This window comes from Lycorma delicatula, chromosome 4 (genome assembly GCF_047948215.1).
Source record: "Lycorma delicatula isolate Av1 chromosome 4, ASM4794821v1, whole genome shotgun sequence".
Classification (NCBI taxonomy): Eukaryota; Metazoa; Arthropoda; class Insecta; order Hemiptera; family Fulgoridae; genus Lycorma; species Lycorma delicatula.
The window spans coordinates 42184707-42205273 of record NC_134458.1 but is presented as its reverse complement, the minus strand read 5'-3'; the positions used below and the strand labels follow the sequence as shown (position 1 = coordinate 42205273).

The 20567-nt window shown below is 29.3% G+C and overlaps 1 protein-coding gene across 4 annotated transcripts in view; it reads right to left on the bottom strand.

The window, feature by feature from the left end:
• Window positions 1-20567, bottom strand: part of Pgk (phosphoglycerate kinase) — a 76641-nt gene that overhangs the window by 30719 nt on the left and 25355 nt on the right. For all 4 annotated transcript variants that reach the window (XR_012756082.1, XR_012756081.1, XM_075362801.1 and 1 more), the window contains 6 exons: window positions 20322-20466; window positions 17039-17238; window positions 12107-12245; window positions 11615-11771; window positions 8382-8481; window positions 1449-1555 (listed from right to left, as the gene is read on the bottom strand). Coding sequence is in view for 2 of the 4 variants with exons in the window: in XM_075362801.1 (XP_075218916.1) it covers window positions 1449-1555; window positions 8382-8481; window positions 11615-11771; window positions 12107-12245; window positions 17039-17238; window positions 20322-20466 (848 nt within the window). In the remaining 2 variants the exon portion in view is untranslated. The remainder of the gene's footprint in view (window positions 1-1448; window positions 1556-8381; window positions 8482-11614; window positions 11772-12106; window positions 12246-17038; window positions 17239-20321; window positions 20467-20567) is intronic.

Sequence of the window (20567 nt, the reverse complement as noted above, 5' to 3'; positions counted from 1 at the left end):
TTCCCCATACAAGCAGGGGTCGCCTGGGTGCAATGAGGCCATGGGCACTCCACTCCCACGTCCAATGATGACCCATGAGGTAAGTATGATGTAGTGTTTGATTGCCTGTGAGGTATTTATATATGTGATTAGATGTGACTGATTGATGTGATGTGTGGAGTGTGCAGTGTGAGATATGTATTCTTGAGTGATGATTGGATGTCATGGAGTGTGTGGTGCGATTTTAGTCTGATGTGAGGTACCTTATGGGTGAGTGAGGTCGGTGTCTGTTGACTGTGGTGTTTGAATGTGTGTGAGGGCATATTCCCCCCTTCCTGAAGTAATGCACACCAGCTGTACCAGGAAGGGTGGGTAGCCAGGGGTAGAAGTTTAGTTGGTAATGCGCAGGAACACTTATGCATTTAATAACATCTTGCGGAACCTGTTAGCAAGCCCGACACTGCCTAGGCGCCCATAAATGGAGTTCCTCCAACTCTTTAAAAAAAAAGAAGAGTCCAGCTGATAGGTGGGGGTTAGAGCCACCATTTTGGAGGGGGAACATTTTTGGGCACAACGAGAAAACAAAGAAAACTGCAAAGAAAATCACCCCTTGTACTGCCTTCTAAAGCTCTTCAAAATTAAATCCATATTTAGGGGTGGGGATGAAATTTAGCAAAAATTTTTTTACAAAAGTTATTTACTTCACTTAATTAATATTCACAGAATTAAAAATAATATATATAACCTTAATTATACAAAATCTGGAAACGATTTCGTTTCTCCCCCAGTATCCCCCACCCCATGACCTTTTGTACTGAAAATTTAATAGCATCAATACCCCTACTATAAAAATATTATAGCCAAGTTTTTGTGAAAATAGGTTCAGTAGTTCTAGAGATATAAGGCAATTACACGCCAACATTCATACATATACACATTTTGTCGCAGAAATTTCCAATGCCATTTTTTTTTTGGTTTTCTGGGGTTCTTAGGGGTCAATTCATCAAGATTCGGTAAAACCGGATATGCCCAATTTTGATGAATCACCATATTATATTTTCCCTTCTATATAGCAACAGCTTTGCTATAACTGCTATATAGATGGGAAAGTAAAAATTTTGCATAAACTATCACTGCCTCTAAGAAAAAACAATCAAATATTTAACATTTTTCAGTAAAAACTACAGACAGATATTAGTTTAACCAACAGCATTTAAATTTATTGAACCACTTCTGAAAACCTGCAGCAATGTGATTGGCATCTATTGTTACACAAGAATTACTGAGAAAATAATTTTCATGAAAAAACTAAATACAAAATAAAACAAAAACAGGAACAGTAAATGACACAAATTTCACCAAAAATAAAGATTGTCTTACAATAATTGACTTCTTTTTTAAATACTCATATAGAACACAATAAAAAGAATAATTACAAAATATAGAAACTGATCGAAAAGTATACTTACCTCCTCCAATAATTGTAATAGTTCCCTTCTGGGTGGCAGCAACAACAGCATCCATTAGTGCTTTGGTACCATTTGCAAAATTAGCAAATTCAAACACACCAGCAGGTCTGAAAAATATATAATTTAACATTTAAACTTATATACAATCTTATCAACAATTATACATGTATAATTAACCTGAAATTTTATTGTAAAATTATACCTGAAGTTTAGATAACTAAGATGAATAAAAATATTCTTATAATCAGATGATTCTGTAACACCTAGAACATCTCCTGGAAGTTGTATCCTGGAAATTCAATAATATTAAGTAATGTTGAGTCCTGGACAATATAGAAAACTATCACTATACGAAGATTATTCTTTTTCACAAGCCCCTCTTTTCTTAAACTTAATCCATTCTATCCTGTTATCGACTCTATAAGAAACAGGTTTAATCCTGGTAGATCCTCCACACTGAAGATGCCAGGACCTTGATGAGCGAGAACCATCCTTGGATTATCTGGTACAGGAAACTAACTATAGACTGACTTAGGGATACAATTTCCTAAATGGTGGTTCCACAGTAAACCTAATGGTTGTAAATGCCCATAAAATAGATCCAGGCCTCCTCTGGAACCAGCTTTATTGCATGCTTATATCACAGCTTTATTGGCATTTATTGTGACCAAGGCAGTTAATGTTACCTTTAAAAAAATATACAAATTTTATAATGAAGACAGGTAGTGCAAACATAAAAGTAACAATGTTAAGGTAGGACAAAATTTTTAAAATAGCAACTTTGAACAACTAACATTGAGTTGAAACACCTTGTATGTTGAATTTTAACATAGATTCAGTCATGTCTGACAACAGAAGACAATTTTACATAAGACATGATAAGATTAAATATCAAAATGTAATATTTTAAGAATATGATGAAGCAAGTTAATTTGAAAGCACTGTTTTAAAAAGATTTATCATAACTGTTGGTTATGCATTTTGATGTTCATTAAATTGAATCATATCAGTGATACATGTGGGGAAATATTTACTAAAATATATGCACATCCAGAGAATATCTTTTAAAACTTATTACAACAGACATTTTAATTAGACACAATGATAATTCCAACACTTTATAAAACCATATCTTGTGTTTACCTTTTAAACCAGCCAAAAGGGGTGAAATTTAATTAATATAAGTTTCATATTCCAACCATACCTGGATAAAATTGGGCTTCCTTTTTAAACACCACTAAAAAGGTCAAACAAGGTATGTACAAAATCTGTAATTCGCATGGATATTTCTAACATATTTTTTAAATAAATATTTTTTGCATAATAAAAAAATTTTATGAAAATGTATGTCCAGATTTCCTTTTAAACCATCCTTAAAAAGATGGAATAAGATGAGGAGGTTTGGTACTTATAATTTACAATGAAAATTCTAGAAGTATTTAACACTAACATCATGTGAACGAAAAAACTTTACTCTCTTAAGCTACACATACATGTCACAAATAGTACTTCAAATTGACCTGACCACACAAACAAGAGGACTTATTTGCACATATGAAATATTTAATTAAGTTTGAAAAGGCAAAGAAAAATAAGAAAAAACTTTAAAAATTTAGATATATCTTTTTTTTTAAATAATTGAGACATAATATATTTACTCAATAAATAAATATTAATAATACTTATAGATATATTATATTATTAATAAATTAAAGATTAGTTTTAAATAATTCAATCTACCTTCTCATTTCTCTTAATTATCAATATTAACATTTAACTGAGTCAAATAAATAAAGAAAAAAAGAACTTGCCGTTTGAAATAATCTGCATTCTTGATTAATTAAATTAAAAAATAATTTTGATTTATTATTTTACATTAAACATTATTATTATTGCTGTGACAATAATAAAAGATCTAAATTATTTTTTATATGTACGTTATATTTAGCAATTATGATTGAACAAGGTTTTAAGAAATAAAAGATTCCTCTCCAATGACAAATCATTATTAACCAACAGGGAAGGGAAATTCATTTATTACTACTAGATGATTACCAATTAAGGACAATACGTTTTATATTACTTAAAAAATGTGAGTCTCCCCCCTCTCCATCCCCCCCCCCTCTCTCTCTCTCTCTCTCTCTCTCTCTCTGTGTGGGGGGGGGGTGTGTGGTGTGTGTGTGTGTGTGTCATGATACAAATACATTAACAATTAATATTTTGGAAAAAATTTTGACAATGAAAGTAAATAACTGGTTTTTATTACAAACTAAATTACTGTAAACAGAAAAAAGTTCTTGACTGGAGTTCTGATTCAAGCTTTTGATTAGTTACTTAACTGAGTAGCTACACAGAGAAAAACGTTTTTGTGTAATGTGCTTTATCAGAATAAAATTTAATGATTTGTATACTAAAACCATCTTAAAACCTAGCTAGCCAATAACAAACTAAAAAATTAAAAATTAGGTTCGTTAATAATGGATAAAACATAATCAGCTAACTCTACATGCCTGTAGATCAACAAAGTTAAACAACACTGTGTACAGTTCCTCTATTTACAATTAACATTAATCAATAATCAAAAAGTTTATCCCTTAAAAAAAGAAATGTTTTTTACTACATTAAATCTGAATTTAGATATGCTTCACAATAAAAATGTCAATAAATGATCACTTAAATAATTTTAATAAATACATAAATAAAAGTCAATGTGCCAACAATCATGTATTACAATGACTAATTATAGTTCCCATCCAATCAACTGCTCAATAATGTAAAAGCCGACTGAACTGGAATTTTTAATAACAAAAAAAAGTATGAATTATAATAATTAATAGGATAAAATAACGTACTTCCTTTTTCTGGACAGCACAGAATAATATTTTATAACTATATAACATAACTCTGAATAAACAAACTGTATATTTAGTTTTACTATTATATACAGAGCACATAATCACACATTAAACTAGCAAGAATAATGATTTAATTTTCTAAGCATTTGGCACCGTTGGTATTAACATATTTTGTATAAAATAATATTTCCACTTACCAACAATTTTTAATGTAAGTATTCAAGCGCTTTTGGAGTCACTTCTCCATCATCAGGTATTATTTGAAGTTATTAATTTAATATTGATGTATATAATTTTTTAAGTATAATTATAATTAAACTGAAGTTAAAATTGTTACGTTCATAATAGTCGATTGTCAATTAATAAAATCAGTTATACGTTAATACAAATGTAATGTCATGTCTGCAAGGTGTTTATGGTTATTATCTAACAATAATTTTAACTTCAATTTAATTATAATTATACAATAAAATTACATATAGGGATATTAAATTAATAACTTCAAATAATCGCTGATGATGGAGAAGTGACTCCAAAAGCGCTCAGATACTTACATTAAAATTGTTGGAAAGTGGAAATATTATTTTACATAAAAAAGAACAATGATACCAAAAAATTATAAAAATATTCACCACTCCCTTTTATATGATGATTTCTTAAATATATACCACAAAACACATCTTTAACCTCAAATTCACTATAAAAGGCTTTTAATAAAAATAAAACTGTACTAAATAATGAAGCAAAACGTTACAGATTTCATTATAAAATTTTAGCCTTTTCAGTTAACAATCCTTTATAATTTTTGTTTACATTACATTATATGAAAAAGCATTCTGTTGTAGTTCAGAAATTACCTTTCCTGATACAGTAAGATGAATATTAACAATTCATAAACACACAAGTGCTTCAGTGCAGACATGCTTTTCTTTCCCAAAGAGCATCTAACATGGATAAAGAAGCTCTGTTATCAAGACAAGAAGGGTTAAACTGACAGATATTAACAGTTCTTGACTCTCAATCAATCCAGTTCTTTCCTTTCAGAGAAGCTTTTTTTAAGTTTGGAAGATTCTCATTATGAATAGAATACATTTAGTGACAGCTTTGTTAAGAAGTTTGCTGAAGAAAATAAAATATGCAATGAGATGATGCAAGTGCAAGTTGCATTCCATTCATAGATTTTAAATTTCATGAGAAAATATCCTATTCTCATAGAAGACCTAAATTCATTCAAAAAACTAACACTTCATTTTGAAACTTTGTGATCAAACATTTGTACATATTACAATGGCCCTATTTTAGCAATTTGAAGTAATTTTTCACTCTTAATAGTTTAACTTTTATGTACTTTTATAAAATTGTATAATATATCTGATATCATAACTTTGACTTTAAAATAAGGTGTAACCTTGTAATAAAACAGAAAATCTTTTTCAAATGTAAAATACGAGGTGTGTTCAAAAAGTAATGAGAATTTTGAAATTTCAGGTTGTATTAGTCCGATTCTCAGGATTTTTTCGTTATTATATTGGAAAACATGTCTGAAAAGTATCTGTACATTTTTAGCCAAATTGGATGTTTAATCTGTTGTCAGCTGTCAAAAGGATAACAAGTGTTTTGGTACAATTGGCGATTTTTTATTTGTATAAATAATGGATCAGGGAATTTGTATTAAATGTTGCTATAAGAATGGAATAAAGTGTAGCAATGTTTTAAAAATGTTAAATATTGCTTTTGGTGAGTCTGCATGAGTAAAGCAAGGATTTACGAGTGATATAAGTGTTTCCAAGGTCGTGAAGACGTTGAAGATGACGATCGCCTTGGATGCCCCAACACATCAACAACCAATGAAAACGTGGAAAAAAGTGAAAGAAATGATTATGAATGATCGCCGAATCAAAATCAGAGAAATCGTTGATGATGTTTGGATATTAACTAGCTCATGCCATAAAATTTTTTCAGATGTTTTGGGTATGAAACATGTGACAGCAAAATTTATTCCAAAATTGTTGAATTTCGAACAAAAATAGCGGCGAATGGAAGTTGCTCAGGAGTCCCCTAAATTAAGTCAACAACAATGAAGAACTACTGAAACGTGTCATAAAAGGTGATGAAACATGGGTATACAGTATGATATCAAAACTAAGGCTCAATTGTCCCAGTGGAGGCATTCTGGACCAAGACCAAAAAAAGCTTGACAAGTATGGTCGAATGTGAAAGTTATGCTCATCATGTTCTTTAATTTTAATGGTATACTGCATCATGAGTTCTTTCCACAAGATCAAACGATCAATAGGAAGTATTAACTACAAGTTAAACACTGTTTGCGTGAAGCAATCCAAAAAAACACTCGGATTTGTGGCAAAACAATTCACGGCTTTTGCTCCACGATAATGCGCCTGCTCAAACTTCATTGCTCGTTTGTCAATTTTTAGCCAAAAATAACACTGTAATGATACCCTAGCCATTCTCCAGACATGGCCCCCATGTGAATTTTTTCTATTCCCAAAAATAAAGAGGACCTTAAAGGGCCATCATTTTACAAGCATAGATGAGATTAAAAGCGAATAGCAGAAAGAGCTAAACGCTATTCCAAAGATCGAGTTCCAGAAGTGTTTTGGGGATTGGAAAAGCGCTGGTATAAGTGTATAATACCTACTGGGAACTATTTTGAAGGGGATAACATTAATATAGACGAATAAATAAAATTATTTCCAAAAAACAAAAATTCTCATTACTTTTTGAACACACCTCATATATATATAGGAGACAAAACTTAGGAGAGCATAAAACCTTTCCCATTATAATTAACTGATTTTAAAACGAAAAGGCCAATAAATAACATGACATAAATTTGAAAAGTACAACATATATGCATGCCCTGTAATACAAGTAGAAGTTCAGCAAGGCATAAAAAGTTCAATATATATATATATATATATATATATATATATATATATATAATTTTATTAAATAAACCAACAAGTACAGAATATGGAGATATTACATATCTTACTTTAGTTTTTTGACAGTATGTTTGCAGTATCCTGCATCCTCAGTCATGATTGAAATAATTCCTCTATTGCATAATAAAAATAACAATACACAGATAATGATAATTGCAAATTAATTTACATGAGTGCTGCTCTCAGTTGCAATCTTTATAAGAACATCTACTTCAAACACTCTCTGATAGTTTATCAAATTGAAATTTTGTTTGTATTTTTATAATATTTTTCTAATGTATTTAATTTTATATCATCTTTATTCATTTCTAATATCTATAATCTGTGTTAATATCAGAAATGTTTACGGTTTATTAGATGGTCAACCATATTAGATAAACCAAATTTATTATTTTTGTAATTTCTATAATGTTCAAAAAATCTAGTTTTAAAGGATCTATTTGTTTTTCCTGTATAAATACCATCACAATCATTATATTTAATTTTATAAAGTCCACACAGATTGTTTCTCCTATTATTATTGTTATTATTATCACTTGTTTTTTTAAATATTTCTTTATAGTAAATGTTTTCAATGATATTATTAGTGTTTAAATACTTTAAGTATATTTTTTCACTCTTTACTGTCTTGTATGGTTGTTAGGTAGTTATTTGCTTATTATGTTTTGGTAGTTGATTTTTTTTATAAATATTATTAATTACAGTATTATATCCATTTTCAACTGCTATATGTATTATGATGTTTAATTCATTATTTAACTTTTCTTTGGTATTATGTGTGTATTTGATTGCTCTATATTTGTATACATGTTAATTTTGTTTAATAGAATTTAAACATAATTTAACAGTACAGAGGAATAGTATGAATCTTAAAAGATTAATTTTAATATATATATTTATAAAGGCATAAAAAACTATCAACAGGATTTATTGTATAACAATGAGTATTTCAAGAAATAAGTAAAATAATGGAAATCAGGTGTTGTAATTTATACTACTAGAACTGAACTAATAACTGTCGTAAAGAATTTTATGATAAGCCTGTAACGCAGATTGTTTAGAGCTTACTAATCTTAAAACTAAATTTCATAGATAATTAAATTTTTACGAACCCATTCCAAACGATAACTTTAGCTCGGCCAATAGGTTCTTTAAACAATTCTCTGGTTTTTGGGCCAATATCTAAACCCATCCAACCATCTGGAATGCCACCTGGAAAATGAATGAAACTTAAGTTTTAAATAAGCTAAAAAAATAATAATTTAATTTTAAATATTGAGATTAAAATTATATCAAAATTAGCAAATCAAAATGAACACCTCCATTAAATTTTTGATATTAAAAACTAAAATAAATATAGATAACTGGATACATTATTTTTGTTTTAATTTGATACAATTAAATTAACCAAATCACATGAAGTTTCATGGAAATTTATAATACAAATTCAATGAAAACTGATATCTTTTAAGATGCCAATATTTTAAAAATTTCAAAAAGCACATTTCCTGCTTATAAAATAAAAATTAAAATGGCATTATTTTTCTAGTATGCATATCAGATTTTTACATTGAATGATTTGGGAAAAAAATGTTAATCGGGTAATAAATTCATAAAGCAAAGAATTGATTTTTTTATTGAGGTTTCTTTCAAGAAATCCCATTTTTTCTAAAACAAAAAAATTTCCTTCTTATACAAAACCAAACAGTATCATGTTTAAAATAATTTGATTTTAACTGACTATTTAACTTTTTTTCAGAGAAACTGTTGGCATATCAGCTTTATTTTATTATGTTCATTTACATTTACATATCCATCAAAATTACAATTTATCTCACAAAAAAAGACTTGTTTAACTACTGGCAACAGATGTTTCAATCAACATATTTAAATTAAAGTATAAGGATATTTTGTTTATTACCTTATTTATTTTCTTTACATTTTATTTATTTTCAAAGATTTTTATTACTTTCACAAGATGTGTCCTTTACAAAATTTACATTACAATCCAGAGTGCACTGGTGCCAGAACATTGTTCTGGTACTAATTTTTGGGAGAAATAAAAGTTTTTTTCACATAAAATTTAAGGGAGAAAACTTTCAACTTAAATAAAGTCTGACTTAAATTTTAACATTAAGTATTCATTATTAGCTATTTCATAATGAAAAATATAATTACTTAGTTAAATGTTGTTTGACAAAGGAGACTGCTGTAAATTATAAAGATCAGATTGCACAAAAATGGCCCTTATTTCGGATAACCGTAGCCAAACAGTGGTAAAATAAGGCAATGCTAAAAATTTAATTCATGAAAAAAGTTAAACATTTACATGAAAAAGATAAGTTTTGTTTCTTATCAATGTAGACATCTAACTGAAAGAGCATTTTACATAAAACTGTCATATAGCCAGTGTTGACCATATTCTTGCAGTCTGCTAATAATACAATATCAAAGTTCCGGTACTAGAACGTTTAATCAGGGTTACAAGTGTAACCCTAATTACAAAAAATATATAGTATAAAAAAAAAAGGTAAAAGAAACTTAAAAAAAAAAAAAACATTAAAACTGGAAATTATCATTAATTATTAGAAACTAAACATCTTACCTAAAAATGAAATTGTTTTTTCATAAACAATTTCCAATTAATCAATTATTTTAAAGAATCATTAACACAATATTAATTCATTGCCTGTAACCTATACTCTATAAATAGGGTTTATTTCTTTAATTTCATCACACATGAGTATGAAAACCCAACTTGAATCTTGTTGTATAAGCAAGATTACTACTACTTAATGAGAAGTTAATAATCGTACAAATCAAGGCATTTTATTTTACCAGAAATTACTTTGTACAAACAATGCTCCATTCAATCCAAATATAGGTAGAAATTTATCGTCAAATTCTACCACAATGATGTCTTAAGTTATTCACTGGTTTTCCTGAAATTAATACCGTACATCTAACGACTCAATGAGTTTTTCTAAACTAAATGCCATATTAGTACAAAAGGTCTCTAAATATTAGAAAAAGCTAATCATTTATTCCTAAAGAAAAAAATGTACACTGTTCTAATAGAATGTTTTATATTTATTTTTGTATATAAATTTACATAATATATTTCTCTGATTTTCAATATAATTGGTTATTATTTATCTTTTAGTAGCACAAAAAATCAGATTTCTGCATGTGAACACTTTCAGATTTTGACAATAGTAATTTTGTGGCCTACTTTGACATCTGGCCACATTGTCAATGTGTTTGCACACACTTCTTACATATAGCGATTCCAATCAATTATGGCAGCTTTACTCATTTCTAATTGCTTTTTAGGCACATTATTGACATGAGCTGTTCATTCCAATATGAATCTTAGACAGTAACAAACAGAATTCATGAATTCTGAAACCAGTTATTGATACATAAGTTAACTTTGATGCAGTAGTCACTGTATGTGATCAACTTCATAAAATTTCATACTATAGCCCTTCGTACACAATTTATTTGCCAGTAAAACACCATTTTGCTGTATCAGTAAAATGTTTATTTTTTCAGTATTCAGCACTCTTACAATTCCATTTTCAACAATTTATTAATTCATTGTTATTGACCAGTTGCAATGATTGTATGGAATGGAATGAGCAAATATATGTTCCATTTTGAATTTAAATAACAGCCATTAACGTTAATTCATGGTTATTTCAATGTTGATATTACAAGCAGTTTTACTACCGTTGTGTTCTTTTAATGAACAGGTGCAGATTAAGAAGCAGATTAAGATTGATGCATTTAAGAGATAATAAAACCAATGACACTGTTAGCATAATATGAAAAAGTATACATATACGACTAAAATAACAAACAACTGGCCACCCGGTAATAAACAAGTACCTTATAAATCAAATACATTTTGAACAAAATTTAATATTAATAATAATTCTTAAGATCTTCAAAATATCAATAACAAGAGCAATATCAAGATAATCACCTCATAACAGATCAATATCAGTAAATGAATTTCTGACACTGCTTTAATAAAAAGGATTTCTTTAAATTGAATAACAATCCGTAATCAACACAATAAACTAATACATTATTATGGTCAACTTGTAAATAATGACAATCAACAACTGGTTTAATTTTAAATTACAGTTTAACATCAAGAGAAATACATACTTTTATAAATTTAATATCATCACTGTTATTAATGTAAATGATAAACAACATTGAAATTAAATTAGCATCTTGAAAATATTCCATAAAACTGAATCTGGTAATTTAATATTAAAGATATGAAACTCAATCAATAACTTACTAAAAAATACCAATGAACAAATCAACAAACCTTCAACTGTAGCAGACCCAACAGCTGCATCTTCAGCAAATTTTTCTGCAGTAACAAAATCTACTGGAAGATGTACTTTTACCTTATTCTTTTCAGCTTTTTCAATAAGTTTTTTCACAATTTTCGCACCTTCCACGTCATACAATGAAGTTCCAATCTAAAATAACAAAAATCTACAAATATTTTTTTTTAAAAATCACTTTAGAAATTTACTTATAAACTAATTTTAACAAGTAGTTTTTAGTATACAACAGACAGTTTTAATAAGATTATAAAAAAAAGGCTTTTTTTATGTTTACAATTTTTTTTTTTTAATTTAATAAAAAGGAAATTTTTTTTAATATAGATTAAAATATAAAGGTTCTGAAAACTAACTCCTAAGTAATTAACAGAACAAAAACACAATAAAGCAAATATAATTATTGCAGTGGCAAAAAAATAATAATTCACTAAGCAATGAAAATAAATTTCTAAATAATGAAAAATACTAACACTCATTCCTTTCAATTCCTTTAGGAAAGTGTATGCCATACCACCACCAATTATCATTTCATCTACTTTATCAAGCAAATTTTCAATAAGAAGAATTTTATCTGCAACTTTAGCACCTCCTAATATTGCCAAAAATGGTCTGAAAACAGAAAAAAGGTAATAAATTAATGAAAAAAAGTATAATTAGCAGGGGGTTAGGTTTTTAAAAAATACCATTAATATTAATGGGGAAATGTTCTGTGCATTATGGATAAATATCCAAACTATAAAAATAATTAGCTCTTTAAGAAAATAGAATGAATACTAGCACAGAACTATATATAGGATATATTGTACTTTACACATGTTTAAAGTCTCATTTGTTAAGTGTAGCAAAACTGGCTTACAATTACACTAAGTAATATTTTATTTTCAAACATTCTATTTTATTTTCATAATTCTATGTTTTTAAGAATGATATAATTTTCCCTTCTCACCAACTTTCTACATCATTATTATAATGTGCCCTCTTTGCTGGTTAGCTGTGTCCTGAGGTATTTGTTAATATTTTCTCAAATAACACCAAGTTAGTCCAAGAAGGTTCTTCGAAAACTAATTACAGAACTCAAATAATATATCAACATTTCAGACTTTACTAAATAACTTCCATTTTCTTAAGTGAGGATACTTTTATAAATACATCAAGAAATTCACACACATGTTGCATAATTTTAATACTTTCAGTTTTCTGATGAAATTATAATATTTACTAGTAAAAACTACAGCGCACCATAAATCATAATAAATTTTTTTATTTTATATTTTTTAATTTAACCGCAGTTCTCCCAGTAGAATATAGAATAGTTTTCTGTAGCTAAAAATTTATTTTATATGTTTTAATGTTCATTAAATGCTTCTGCTTAAAAAAGCAAAATTAATTTTATTCATGTAAAGAGATATAGCTTTTCCAGTAGCTTTATTGCTGTTAAGTCAAATTTTTGTGGTTACCACTTATCTTAACTCAGCCCCACTTTTTATTATAATACTAAAACTCAAAGTAATTTCATAAAAAAATATATCACTAGAATAATATAACAATTTATTTTGTAAAACACTAAAACTTATCTAAATTAATGTACTGCCTAACATTACGAGTATATTACATTAAAATTAATGTCAAGCCCAAATTCTAATAATCATTATTATGAAACTAACACTAAACTTCCTGAAAATATAAAAATGCTTACTGTATTCAAAATTTAGGGATATACTACCATAGATTTAAATTAATCAGTTAAAGTTAAAGGAAAGTTTTTCTAGGTGAAATTCCTTATAAATATCAATTTAGTGTATATTTCTGCTGTACAGTTTATTACTTTACAGCATAAAGTAATAAAAAATTATCTCGTATTAAGAACTCATATAAAAAATGTATATTAAACTGAGAGACCATTTTTGTTATTCTTGCAATAAACCGCACAATATCAAACAAATATAAAAATGTAAACACAAAATATAAAAAGTATGCCAAAACTTTATACCAAAATGATAAAATCATGAGAACTGAATGCATGAATAAGATTTCACTATATTTTTCAGTAATAAATAAATATTTATACAACATAACTCATCTATGAATTATGAGACCTTGCCGATGGTGAGGGGAGCTTGAGTGTTCAATGATACAGAGTAGTTGGACCAAAGGTGCAACTATATCGGAGAGGTATCTGTTGAGAGCCAGACTAAAGAATGATTCCTGAAAGAGGGTAGCTGCTCTTTCAGTAGTTGTTAAGGGCGCACGTCAGGAGGACTTAAACGGCCATATCAACATCACTCAATCTTTGAGTACTGTGCAGCTAAAAGCAATAGAAAACTACAGCTGTTTTTTTTCTAAGAAAATATAGCTCTCTGCATTTTCATGTAATAAAGATGAAGGCACTTTCCTTGGTAAAATATTCTGGAGGTAAACTAGTCCCCAGTTCAGATCTCCGGGTGGGGACTACGAATGAAGGGGGTCACCAGAAAATAAAAAAATAACATTCTACGAGTCAGAGCGTGGCATGTCAAAGTCCAAAAAAGGTTGGTAGGTTAGAAAATTTAAAGAGAGAAATGGATAGGTTAAATGTAGATGTTGTAGGAATTAGTGAGGTTCGGTAGGAAGAGGAAAATGACTTTTGGTCAGGTGATTTTAGAATAATTAACTCAGCTTCAAATAAAGGGCAGGCAGGAGTAGGTTTGGTAATGAACAAGATAGGGAAGAGAAAAGAGTATTTGAAAATGCATAGCGATAGAATCATTGTAATAAAGATGAAATCAAAACCTAAGTCAACAATGATTATTAATGTCTATATGCCTTTAAGTATCCCTGATAATGATGAGGTAGAGTGAGTATACAAAGAAATTAAAGAACCAATTAAACACATAAAACGAGGTGAAAATTTAATAATAGTTGGGGATTGAAATGCAAGCATTAGAAAAGACAAAGAAGGAAATATTGTGAGTGAATATGGGCTGGGCAAAAGGAATGAAAGAGGGAACCGACTTATTGAGTTTTGCACTAAGTATACTTTAGTAATTGTCAACACCCAGTTTAAAAATCATAATAGAAGAATATACACATGGAAAAAGCCAGGCGATAGTGCAAGGTATCAGATAGATTATATCATGGTTAAAAAAAGATTTAGAAATCAACTCGTCGACTGCAGAGCTTATCCTGGAGCAGACACTGATAGCGACGACAATCTAGTGATAATGAAATGTGGATTGGGGTTTAAAAACCTAAAGAAAAAGTGTCAGATGAATCGGTAGAATTTAGAGAAGCTTGAGGAAGAGGAGGTAAGGATTTTTGAAGGAGGACATCGCAAGAAGTGTGAATAAAAAAGGTAGGTAGAAAATATAGAAGAAGAATGAGAGAATGTTAAAAAGGAAATTCTTAAATTAGCAGAAGCGAACTTAGGCAGAACAAAGAGAACTGACAGAAAACCTGGGATAGATATATTGGAGCTGATAGATGAATGCAGAAAGTATAAGAATGCTAGTGATAAAGAAGGTAAAAGGAACTTGAAAATTAAGAAATGCTACAAACAGGAAGTGCAAATTAGCGAAAGAAGAAAGTTCAGGATTAAAGAAAAGTGTTCAGAATTGGAAAGAGAAATGATCATTGGTAAAATAGACAGAGCATAGAGGAAAGTTAAGGAAAATTTTGTACCACATAAATTAAAATCTAATGTGTTAAACAGAGTTGGTACACCAATTTATAATACGAAAGAAAAGGTCGATAGGAGGGTGGAATATATTGAAGAGTTATACGGAGGAAATGAATTAGAAAATGATGTTATAGAGGAAGAAGAGGAAGTTGAGGAGGATGAAATGGGAGAAACAATACTGAGATCTGAATTTGAGAGCATTAAAAGATTTGAATAGCAGAAAGGCTCCTGGGATAGAGAGGATACCTACAGAATTACTGCATAGTGCAGGTGAGGAAGCGATAGATAGATTATACAGACTGGTGTGAAATATTTACAAAAAAGGGGAAATTCCGTCAGACTTCAAAAAGAGTGTTGTTGTTATGATATCAAAGAAGCAGGAGCAGATAAATGTGAAGAATACAGAACAATTAGCTTAACTAGAATTCTGTACAGAAGAATTGAGAGGAGAGTGAAGTGTTAGGAAAAGACTAATTTGGTTTCAGGAAAAGTATAGGAACAAAGGAAGCAATTTTAGCACTAAGATTAATAGAAGGAAGATTAAAGAAAAACAAACCATCATACTTGGGCATTCATAGACTTAGAAAAGGCATTTGTAATGCCTAGAAAAAAATGTTCACCTTTTAAAAAATTTAGGATTCAAGTATAGAGATAGAAGAACAATTGCTAACATTTACAGGAACCAAACTGTAACAGCAATAATTGAAGAACGTAAGAAAGAAACCATAATAAAAAGGTAGTCTAACAAGGATGTTCCCTATCCCCGTTACTTTTTAATCTTTACATAGAACCAGCAGTTACTGATGTTAAAGAATAATTTAAATCCGAAGTAACAATGCAAGCTTAAAATATAAATGTCTTATGATTTGCCAATAATATAGTAATTCTTACTGAGAGTAAAAAAGATTTACAAGAAACAGTGAATGGCATGGATGAAGTCCTACGCAAGAACTACCGCATGAAAATAAACAAGAACAAAACAAAAGTAATGAAATGTAGTAGAAATAATGTAGATGGACCACTGAATATAAAAATAAGTAGAGGAAAGATTACAGAAGTAGAAGAATTTTGTTATTTGGGAAGTAGAATTAACAAAGATGGAAAAAGCAGAAGCGATATAAAATCCCGAATAGTACAGATGAAACAACCTTCAGTCAAAAATATAATTTGCTTACATCAAAAATTTATTTAAACGTCAGGAAAACATATTTAAAAGTATATGTTTAGAGTGTAGCTTCATATGGAAGTGAAACTTCAACAATCGAAGTACCCGAAAAGAAAAGATTAGAAGCTTTTGAAATGTGATGCTATAGGAGAATGTTAAAAATCAGATGGGTGGATAAAGTGACAAATGAAGAGGTGTTGCAGCAAATTGATGAAGAGAGAAGCATTTGGAAAAATATAGTTAAAAGAAGAGACAACACTTATAGGACACATATTAAGGCATCCAGGAATAGTCGCTTTAATATTGGAGGAACATATAGATGGGAAAAATTGTGCAGGTAGGCAACATTTGGAATATGTAAAACAGACTTTTAGGGATGTAGGATGTAAGGGATATACTGAAATGAAACGACTGGCACTTGATATGAAATCTTGAAAAGCTGCATCAAACCAGTAAATGACTGAAGACAAAAAAAATACAACATAAATGTATGTCATGAAAAAATTACATTATTGGTAACACAGGACTGTAAACAAAAGCAAGTAGGAAAATCAAGTCGACCAAGAGAATATAAATACATACTTTTCAGGATTATCTAATGCTTTGGCAAAGTATGTCAACTCTTTCTTTAAAAGGAAGCCCGCAGCTCTCTGTTCAAATCCTTCACCCAACATAGAACTGTGAGCTCTATGTGCAGTTCCAAAAGCATCATTTACATACAAATCTCCCAGCTTATGCAGACTCTTTCTAAATTCTTTAACTTTAGCAGGATCAGCTTTCACCTAAAAAAAAAAATATAAAATACCTTAAAATAAGATTTTTGAGTAAATATGTTGATGAATTATTATATATATATATATATAATATATAAATTCCCCTCCATTACCAGTTTACAACCTAACCAAAAGGACGACAACATTCTTCTCTTTAGATTTTTTAATTTATATTATTTTTTTTACATCTGATGAAGTGGTGCGCACTGCAAAAGTGCTAATATTAAATATTATTAAAAAAAGCAGTAAGTGAATATTTTCATTTTGTTATTAATTATATATATATATATATATATATATATTATACCATATTAAATATGGTATTAATTAATATTAAATGTTTTTTTTTTGTCTTCAGTCATTTGACTGGTTTGATGCAGCTCTTCAAGATTCCCTATCTAGTGCTAGTAGTTTCATTTCAGTATACCTTCTACATCCTACATCCCTAACAATTTGTTTTACATATTCCAAACGTGGCCTGCCTACACAATTTTTTCCTTCTACCTGTCCTTCCAGTATTAAAGAGACTATTCCAAGATGCCTTAGTATGTGGCCTATAAGTCTGTCTCTTCTTTTAACTATATTTTTCCAAATGCTTCTTTTTTCATCTATTTGCCGCAATACCTCTTCATTTGTCACTTTATCCACCCATCTAATTTTTTAACATTCTCCTATAGCACCACATTTCAAAAGCTTCTAATCTTTTTTCTCAGATACTCCGATCGTCCAAGTTTCACTTCCATATAAAGCGACACTCCAAACATATACTTTCAAGAATTTTTTCCTGAGATTTAAATTAATTTTTGATGTAAACAAATTATATTTCTGACTGAAGGCTCGTTTCGCTTGTGCATTCAGCATTTTATATCGCTCCTGCTTCGTCCATCTTCAGTAATTCTACTTCCCAAATAACAAAATTCTTCTACCTCCATAATCTTTTCTCCTCCTATTTTCACATTCAGTGGTCCATTTTTGTTATTTCTACTACATTTCATTACTTTTGTTTTGTTCTTGTTTATTTTCATGCGGTAGTTCTTGCGTAGGACTTCATCCATGCCATTCACTGTTTCTTGTAAATCCTTTTTACTCTCGGCTAGAATTACTATATCATCAGCAAATCGTAGCATCTTTATCTTTTCACCTTATACTGTTACTCCGAGTGTAAATTGTTCTTTAACATAATTAACTGCTAGTTCCATGTAAAGATTAAAAAGTAACGGAGATAGAAACATCCTTGTCGGACTCCCTTTCTTATTACGGCTTCTTTCTTATGTTCTTCAATTATTACTGTTGCTGTTTGGTTCCTGTACATGTTAGCAATTGTTCTTCTATCTCTGTACTTGAATCCTAATTTTTTTTAAATACTGAACATTTATTCTAGTCTACGTTATCGAATGCCTATTCTAAGTCTATAAATCCCAAGTATGTTGGTTTGTTTTTCTTTAATCTTCCTTCTACTATTAATCTGAGGCCTAAAATTGCTTCCCTTGTCCCTATACTTTTCCTGAAACCAAATTGGTCTTCTCCTAACACTTCTTCCACTCTCCTCTCAATTCTTCTATATAGAATTCTAGTTTAGATTTTTGATGCATGACTAGTTAAACTAATTGTTCTGTATTCTTCACATATATTTGCCCTTGCTTTCTTTGGTATCATGACTATAACACTCTTTTTGAAGTCTTCCCCTTCGATGGAACTTCCCCTTTTTCATAAATATTACACACCAGTTTGTATAATCTATCAATCACTTCCTCACCTGCACTGCGCAGTAATTCTACAGGTATTCCGTCTATTCCAGGAGCCTTTCTGGCATTTAAATCTTTTAATGCTCTATTAAATTCAGATCTCAGTATTGTTTCTCCCATTTCATCCTCCTCAACGTCCTCTTCTTCCTCTATAACACTATCTTCTAATTCATTTCCTCCGTATAACTCTTCTATATATTCCACCCATCTATCGACTTTCCTTTTCGTATTATATATTGGTGTACCATCTTTGTTTAACACATAATTAGATTTTAATTTATGTACCCCAAAATTTTCCTTAACTTTCCTGTATGCTCTGTCTATTTTACTAATGTTCATTTCTCTTTCCACTTCTGAACACTTTTCTTTAATCCACTCTTCTTTCGATAGTTTGCACTTCCTGTTTATAGCATTTCTTAATTGTCTATAGTTCCTTTTACTTTCTTCATCCTCAGCATTCTTATATTTTCTACGTTCATCCATCAGCTGCAATATATCGTCTGAAACCCAAGGTTTTCTACCAGTTCTCTTTATTCCGCCTAAGTTCACTTCTGATGATTTAAGAATTTCCTTTTTAACAATCTCCCATTCTTCTTCTATATTTTCTACCTTATCTTTTTTACTCAGACCTCTTGTGATGTCCTCCTCAAAAATCTTCTTTACCTCCTCTTCCTCAAGCTTCTCTAAATTCCACCGATTCATCTGACACCTTTTCTTCAGGTTTTTAAACCCCAATCTAAATTTCATTATCACCAAATTATGGTCGCTATCAATGTCTGCTCCAGGGTAAGTTTTGCAGTCAACGATTTGATTTCGAAATCTTTACTTAACCATGATATAATCTATCTGATACCTTGCAGTATCGCCTAGCTTTTTCCAAGTGTATATTCTTCTATTATGATTTTTAAATTGGGTGTTGGCAATTACTAAATTATACTTCATGCAAAACTCTATAAGTCAGTATTCAGTAAGCCCGTATTCACCCACTATATTTCCTTCCTTGCCTTTTCCAATGCTTGCATTCCAATCTCCAACTATTATTAAATTTTCATCTCCTTTTACGTGTTTAATTGCTATTAAATGGTAGCGTATTAATATTAAATTAATTAATATGATAAGTTTAACTATCTATACTGTGTTTTAGTGATTTATATTTCATATATTAAATTTTATTAATATAGTGGTCAATACATTAATCAATTATTGAACTTTCAAAAAAAATATATATATATACACACAAACACTACTATTTTGTTAGCTTTTAATAAAATAAAATATATTTCATTATATTATTATATAGAAAATTATCATATTTTCTATGGTGAATATATAATACACAACACAAACCTTATTTCCTTTACCATCAACACCTTTTCCTTCTTCTTCAACATGAAAACGAAGATTTTCCAGGAGTATAACAGATCCAGGAGCAGGATTAGCACATGCGTTTTCAACATCAGGGCCAACACAATCATTTAAAAATTCAATATTCCTACAAAAAGAAAATGATATTGTACAAATTGACTTGCAACTGAAAAAAGTATTCATTCATTCAAAACTGTACAAATAATTTATATAAAAAAGTTAAATTTA